The sequence below is a fragment of the Dendrobates tinctorius genome, unplaced genomic scaffold (genome assembly GCF_039654945.1).
Source record: "Dendrobates tinctorius isolate UK_male_01 unplaced genomic scaffold, ASM3965494v1 ptg000156l, whole genome shotgun sequence".
Classification (NCBI taxonomy): Eukaryota; Metazoa; Chordata; class Amphibia; order Anura; family Dendrobatidae; genus Dendrobates; species Dendrobates tinctorius.
The window spans coordinates 21,016,528-21,024,861 of NW_027361823.1; the positions used below are offsets into that span (position 1 = coordinate 21,016,528).

The 8,334-nt window shown below is 47.9% G+C and overlaps 1 protein-coding gene across 1 annotated transcript in view; it reads right to left on the bottom strand.

Annotated features, from left to right (window-relative positions):
• IPMK (inositol polyphosphate multikinase) overlaps window positions 1–5,369 on the bottom strand; it is a 45,839-nt gene extending 40,470 nt beyond the window's left edge. Inside the window, exon 1 of the mRNA XM_073548248.1 lies at window positions 4,913–5,369. Within this exon, the coding sequence (XP_073404349.1) occupies window positions 4,913–5,054 (142 nt within the window). The 5' untranslated portion in view covers window positions 5,055–5,369. The remainder of the gene's footprint in view (window positions 1–4,912) is intronic.
• Between the last annotated feature and the right edge of the window lie 2,965 nt (window positions 5,370–8,334).

Below are 8,334 nucleotides of genomic sequence, written 5' to 3' on the forward strand. Positions count from 1 at the left end.
CAAACTTTTTAAAATTATTTTTCATATTTTGCAAAATTAAAAACAAACGATAATATTTTTTAAGAAAACGTAAACATTAATTCTTTACATTTTTTCAATTGCTGAAAAAAAATTTTTTGGATGGCACCTTCCCTTTAAGCAAGAGAGTATGTACACTGTGTTCCAAATTATTATGCAAAAAGAGTTTAGGAGTGATAAGGTTATAATTTTTTTGTTTGTCATTTAAACTCATTGATGGTGATGTGTGTCAGGGCGCTTTATATCACTGACAGCAATTGCAGATACCTGTGCAGATTAGTTTGGCAGGTGTGTCCAAATAAAGGCAAGACTACTTAAGAAGGCTGTTCCACATTATTAAGCAGCCTACATTTTTTGCCAAAATGGGAAAGAAAAAGGATGTGTCGGCTGCTGAGAAGCAACAAATTGTGGAGTATTTAGGTCAAGGCATGACTACAATCAACATTGCCAAGACACTTCATCGTGATCATCGCACAATCAAGAAGTATGTAGCTGATTCCCAGCACACACGTGTGCGTGCTGATAAGGAAAAATTGAGGACTCTGTCCAACAGGCAATTGCGTCAGGTTAAAAGAGCAGCTGCAAAAATGCCTTGTCATAGCAGCAGACAAGTTTTTGAAGCTGCTGGTGCCTCCAACGTCCCCCGAACAACAAGATGCAGGGTCCTTCAGAGGTTTGCAGCTGTGCGTAAGCCATCCTGTCGACCACCTCTATCCACTGCACACAAGCAGAAACGACTCCAGTGGGCCAAGCGATACATGAAGACTGACTTCCAAACTGGTTCACCGATGAGTGCCGTGCAACGCTCGATGGTCCAGATGGATGGAGTGGAGGATGGCTGGTTGATGGACACCCCATGAAAACACGGCTAAGGCGTCAACAAGGAGGAGGTAGAGTAATGTTTTGGGCTGGAATCATGGGGAAAGAGATTGTCGGCCCCTTTAGGATCCCTGAAGGGGTAAAGATGAACTCCATAATCTATGTGGAGTTTCTAAAACAGCACTACCTGCCATGGTTCAAGAGGAAGAACCGTGCTTTCCGCAGCAAGATCATTTTCATGCATGATAATGCACCGTCTCATGCTGCAAATAACACATCTGCATCTCTGGCTGCTATGGGCATAAAAGAGGACAAACTTATGGTGTGGCCACCATCTTCCCCTAACCTCAACCCCATTGAGAACCTCTGGAGCATCATCAAAAGGAGTGTCTATGATGGCGGGAGGCAGGTCACATCTAAGCAACAGCTCTGGGAGGGTATTCTGTCCACATGCCAAACAACTGAAGCACAAACCATCCAAAAACTGACAAATTCAATGGACGAGAGCGTTCAGAAGCTTCTTTCGAACAAAGGGTCCTATGTGCAAATGTAACATCACCTAGAAAAAAGTTTTGACTTGAAAACTGTTTGATTTCGTTTTGTAATAAGCTGATAATGCTTATAATTTCACAATTGACCGCATTTTTTTGTTCAAAATAAAAAGTTTGAAAACTCTGCTGTGCATAATTTGGAAAAAGCATCTCGAGTGTTTCTTATTTTTAAAAATATACTGTTTTCATAGGCAGTTTGTTCAAAAATATTGCAATTATACTAGAATATTAGATGACTGGAAAACAACAATGACTGCAATTCATATAGGTAATTTAGAGAAAATAGGAGGAAATATACAGTGTAGTGATGCACAGAAGTATAACTAACCCATTACACAAATGTCTTCCATTTACAAGTGTGGTGCATCACGCGACCAAGCTGTACCAGTCTAACTGCAAGTTACCCTGGTTCTTGTACAGGCGCCGCTCAGTAATGGTTAACAGAGCACACCGCTAGTGCAATAAGGGACAGCCTTAGATAACATGCACATGGAGGTTATGGGGTTGTTTTTTTTGTTAGGCAGTCAAAAACAACAAGCTCCAGTGGAAATCGCTTGAGGCAACGCTGAGTCAGACTGAGCAGGTCACTTAAGGGCTTCCGAACCCTCAAGGTGTTAGAAGTAGTGACATAAGAGAACAAGTGGCTCCGACACTGCTGTATATTAGGTCTACTGTAGGGAGCAGTTTTTCAGGCATAAGCCGCTTGAGAAAGATGCCAAGTACACAAGTCCTACGGGTCTGCAATGAGCATTTCCAGCAGAAAGTGTAGAAGTCCAATGCTTTCTACAAAATCAGACTCAGATCTTCATATCCGGCATCAGTAAAGATCACAATTTTCACACCTCACCTCCGTTATTATCTGGAAACTACAAGATGATTTACACAAAGATCAGATGGCGTAGTAAAAGCCACCCATGTCCTTTCTATCTCAGGCTCCCCACTGTGCCAGTATTGGGGCACGCTTGTTAACGATTTACCACCAAGCTGTTTAGTAGTAGAGTGACAGAGGGTAGCGGACACCGTGTTCCCAGAGACCGCGAATGGTGATAAGGAGTCGGTCAGAAAATTACTTTTCAAACCAAGCACAGGTGCTCGGAGAACCTGGGCAATGCCAAAGCGTTCAGTCCCAACCATCTCCACTTCAGGTGAGGAAGGAAAGAGATGGAAAACGAGGAGCAGGTGGGAAGGTGCACCGAGTTGTTTGCCACGTCAGAGGCGCAGCAAGTAACCGAGTCATTCTGTGCTGCCGTACTCTTAATATTTTGAAGACTAAAGGAATATTTGTCCCAAAGGTTTAAAGAGAAACCAATTCAATTGGTACTGAAGAGTCAGAGGAGTCACCCAGCACCAACTTTTGCATAGGGAGGCAAAAGGCCCCGACGTTGTGTAGACAGACACTCAGGTCTTCTAGTAAGTAGGAGAGGGGTACAAAACCTAGTAGGTGGTCACTGACAGCGCCTTCACCAGCCAATGTGAAAGTGGGAAGCGTTAGATAACCCCATTAAGGGTTCAGAAAGTCAATGTTCATTAAAAAGAGGCAGAAAAAAATGCAACACATCCCTTCCACCAAATATGAAAGAGTTAAACTCAGAAAGAGTGCGGCAGCTTAATAAACACAACCAGTCGTACTCCAATACCTTGGACAGCGTTATCCATGGAGTACATCAACCCTTCACATTCATCACCCAGCAGCGATCATGTAGGATTATAGTTGTCACACCCTGTAGGTTCAGCGCCGATGAACAACATCCGCAATCATCTCTGCTCACGAAAGCGAGAAGTTATGTCTTTAGACAGCAAGTTTTGTTTTTTTAAGCTGCAGATCCAATAACTAGCTGACCCCAGCAGTAGCGCCCCCCATCTATCATGGCTGAGGAGTTAGCCCAACACATCCCCTTTATGGCTTAAAAAAAATTACATATATCCTTACAGCTGCAGTTTAGGAGAAAGTAATGTGACCAACAGAGAGGTTTTCCACATCAGCTAATATGGTCAGATGACATCTCAATGATAACACTCCCCTAACAGCACCGCTTTACTACAGAATTATTTCCCAACAGACAAGTATCGCGGGCTCATCTCGTAGATCTCATTGATGCGGTCCCCACTACTCCGCCTAGTAATAGGAAGTAAAGCTGGGCATACCTGTCAGGGGGCGTGCCCTGCGCACTGTCCAATCAGTGCTGACAATGCCAGAGTGCAGACACGCCCCTGAAGTAGGTAATCCAGATGTCCATTCATTCATGTATTTCTAGGAGGAACAACAGAGGAACGGCACAAAGCAGAGTACAAAGAAGAGATGCTCCACACTGTTAATTCATGGGGAAAAACATAAAATGTAGTTCTGTACAGAGCTTAGGGGAAGAGAAGATTCCATCTAACAGATCCTCAACCCATCACCCCCCCCCCCCCAAAAAAAAAAAAAAAGCAATAATAATTATGTGGTATATTAGTCTTGAAAGGGTTATTTCACTAAATACATTTGATAACTATGATTGACAAGAGGTCTGATTGTTGGGACGACCAATGATCAGATAACATCGGCTCCAAAGACCACTATGTGAATAGCAGTGTACGTATGTACCCACTACTACACAAACATACCGCTGATCCTGACACACTGGAGCTCTTAGTATACTGCTTGCTCGGGTGTCCTCCAAGATTTAGTTTGTCGCCTCAGCTTCCTGATTTGTGGCTGTGTGGATTTCCTAACAGGCAGTCCCCAGCATGTATTCAGCATCTACAAATCATGCAGCTGAGGCGACTGAAACTAAATCTCCGAGCACGCCAAAATACTCAGAGGACACCCGAGCAACGAGTGTACTGGCTCATCACTACTAGGACCACTATTCTCAGGATCAGTGAGGGTCTCAATAGTCAGACTCCCAGCGTCCTACATTTATAGACAAGTGTGAACAGGAATATTCCAACTGGAAGTAGGGTTGCGGAGTTGGTAAGCAAAACCTCCAACCCCCTCACTACTGAGCATGTGCAGAAAGTGCAGCAGATTTATCTCAAAGCCCAGATCCTTCCATCAGGAACAGAACAGACATTTCATTAGGCTCCCAATACAAACATCCTGCATTGTACTACTGAACCCAATCTATTTAGGAGGAGGTCCATGTCATAACGATTCCACAGCTCCGGTCAGAAGAAGCAATCACCTATCCACAGGACAAGTCACAGTTTTCAGATCGCTGCGGGAAGGTCTGACCACTGGGACTGGACTCTGAGCCAACAATCAGAAGAACTGGCCACTTCTCCGCAGGCTCCACTGTCGCTGCATTTCATTCCCTATAGGACTACACTTGCCGCTTTCTGGAAAAGTCCCTGCCACCTAAGTGATATCCCTTTCCGGGGTCTGATCTCCAATCAGGTCATTCCTGACACCGGATTATACGGATCACATACAGGAAAACCCCAAGCACCCAGCATCCTCCATCACAGCTAGAGGCACTAGCGCCCCCTGCAGTGACATCTCTGTGAAATCTGCCCATGTGACCCCACAGCCCCGCGATACACACCCACTTTATCCTTGCCGTACATGTGGCCGGCCACCTGATGCGACAGCGGGACGCAGCCATTGAGTAACTTGTTGTCTTTCTCCCCGGGGGGCCGATGCTGGAGGTCCAGGGGCTCGCTGCCACCGTGCTGCTGCGTGGCCATGCTGCACAGATGAGAGGAGCCGCCCGCTCACCGGCCGCGCTCCCCGTCCCCGAGCTCCGGCATGCCGAGCGCCGGCTCAGGTCCGCACATCCCCGTCCACAAGGCGCCGCAGCTGGGCTCTGAGCCTCCTGCGTCAGCTCGTTACTTTTCTGGCAGCTTCGTAGCCGCCCACCTCCCCCTGCTGACGTCACGGACGCTCACACGTCGCGCTTGCCAGTACAGAAGGCACACGCTGGCCGCTCCGCAACGTCACAGGGGGCGTGGTCCCCATGCAAATCACGGCAGCGGGCTTGGTTGTGCTGTGCGCGAGCGTTAACCCTCCTGTCTCCGAGTCAGAATGAGGGCAGGGCCGGTTGTTATCAGCGGGTTATAGATGTATACAGCTAGAGGGCAAAGGTCACGTCAGGGCAGAGGAGGTGCTGGTGGGCGCAGCACAGCTCTGTCAGGAGGAGAGCGCTCAAAACACTGACCAGATGCATTTGTATGGAACATCGGCGAGCTGTGCACATGTCCAGTCTTTTCAGCGTCTATTAACCACTTAGGGTACGTGCCCATGATATACGTGCTATATAGGGCATGTGCAATATAACGTATAGTGGAATACCTATAGGCCTGGAGGTGTAGCTAGGCTTTCTGGCACCCGGGGCAGTCATGCAATTTGCACTTACTCGTGTACAGAGCTGCTCTCCCCAATACTCTCAATGGTCAGTGAAAAACCTAGAGAAGCAGAAGAGAAGCTCGTTGTCACAGGACCACAAGTATGAAAGTCACATATGAGTGAGGTGTCCATGTGATGACTACTGGAACCTGCAGAGCTGAATCCTGACATTGCAGCTTCTGAATTCTCACAACGAATGCACTGAACACTTTTAGGATTCTCCCGTACCGGTGGCAAGAGTGCACGGTCATATGTCAGCACACGCATGTGATTTATATACTTCCGGCCACATTCCGACTAGACGTGCCCGGCCTCGCTCTGCTCATTTTCATTGAGTGAGGCCACACATGTCTAGTCAGCATGTGACCGCATGGATGTAAATTACCAGCATGAGAGAATCCTAACAGCGTTCAGTGAGCACTGTGAGAATTCAGAAGTCTGCAGTCACATAGAATAACTGCAGACTCAGCACAAACCTGGACAACCCCCTTTAAAGAGAATCTGTGACCTATTTTTTGGCCTATAAGATGTGGCCACAACCATCAGGGGCTTATCTACAGCATTCTGTAATGCTGTAGATAAGCCCCCGATGTAACCTGAAAGATAAGAAAAACATGTTAGATTATACTCATCGGAAGCGGTGAGTGTCGTGGTCCGGTCCAGTGCCTCCCAGCTTGCAGTGATGAAGTCCTCCTTACTTCTGCGGCGGCTCCTGAGCAGGAGTACCATATCTGCCCTGTTGAGGGTAAAGTACTGCAGTGCGCAGGCATCGGGGAAGGTCAGAGAGGTCCAGCGCCTGCGCACTGCAGTACTTTACCCTCAACAGGGTAGATATAGTACTGCTCAGGAGCCGCGGCAGAGGTAAGGAGGAGGACGTCATCGCTAGAAGATGGGAGGCGCCGGACCGCGACACCCATCGGACCAGACCGGACGCCTGGGTGAGTATAATCTAACTCGTTTTTCTTATCTTTCAGGTTACATAGGGGGCTTATCTGCAGCATTACAGAATGCTGTAGATAAGCCCCTAATGGCGGTGGCCGCAGCTTATATGCCAAAAATGGGGAGACAGATTCCATTTAATGCTCCTAACATAAAAACATGAGAATTAGTATCACCAAAAATATTTACAATCAGGTACCTTATAGATGACGTCGTCTCTGGAGTCGTTCTCCTTCTTGTCTTCATCTTGTGCCGACCCCATGATGAGTTTTCTCATCTACAGCCATCTCTGCAGACTTCCATCTTCTCCGGTCTTCTGCAGCAAATCTCCACATGATGCCCTTAAAGATAGAAGTGTCATTATAAGGCCGGGATCACACACGCAAGGAATACGGACGAGTCTCGCATGTTAACACCCTGCACTGTCGCTGGTACTCAGGAGTGGAGCGTGCGGCTCCATTTATTACTATGTGGCCGGACGCTCCGATCTGAGTGCCGGCGGCAGTGCCGGGTATTAACATGCAAGACTCGGCCGTATTCCTCGCATGTGTGATCCCGGCCTAATGCTTCTGAATAAAAATATCTGAAGTATGCTGAGCCCCTGAATAAATAATTGCTCTTCACTATATTGTCTGCCCAAAATATGACCCCACACTGTCCCTCTTAAGTTACATGCTCTTCACACTGACCCCTCCTTTCCATACTGCCCCCTTCTTCACACTGTCCTCTCACACTGTGTCCTCTCTATGGGGCCCAGTCTCTATACTGTACCCTCTGACCACACTCCCACTCCTTGGTATACTGTCCCCTCCTGGCTGTACCGTTACACTGTCCCCCCATGCTACACCCCCACTATTCAGTCTCTATTCTGTGACCACTCACTTATCTCCCCCCATACTGTCTCCTCACACTGTTTCCTCCCTCTTCATACTGTCTCTTCTCACATCCCACCTGTTCACCATACTGTCTCCTCATATATTTACCCACTCACTCACTATACTGCCTGCTCACACATACCCCCAACTCCACATACTGAGTCTGCACACATCCCATCACCCTTACTCCCCATACTGTGTCCACATACGAGTACATTTTTCCAACGCTACTCATACTGTGTCCGCATACATCCCCACTCACCATTCTGTGTCTTTTCCCATTCCCCCATACTGTTTCCTCAAACATGCTCTACATCTCCCCTTTTGCTCCTCATTTGTATCCTCAATTCCCTCCACACATTAAATCGTCCATCCCCACTCCAAATCTCTCCCCACACAGTAAATCCCCCATCCCCACTCTATATCTCCCCACACACATTAAATCCCCCCATCCTCACTCTATATTTCCCCACACACATTAACCCCTTCCTGACATCCGACGTACTATCCCGTCCACGGTACCCGGGCCCGTATGACCGTGGACGGGATAGTACGTCTACCGCGGTGAGTGCCGCTGATCGCGGCCGGGTGTCAGCTGATTATCACAGCTGACATCCGGCACAATGTGTCAGGGGCGGTCACGGACCGCCCCCGACACATTAACCCCTTGCACACCGCGATCAAACATGATCGCGGTGTACCGGGAGTTAAAGGGAAGCATCGGCAGGGAGGGGGCTCCCTCCGTGCTTCCCTGAGCCCCCCACGGCAGCGCAATGTGCAGCGCTGCTGCGGGGGGCTCCTATCCTCC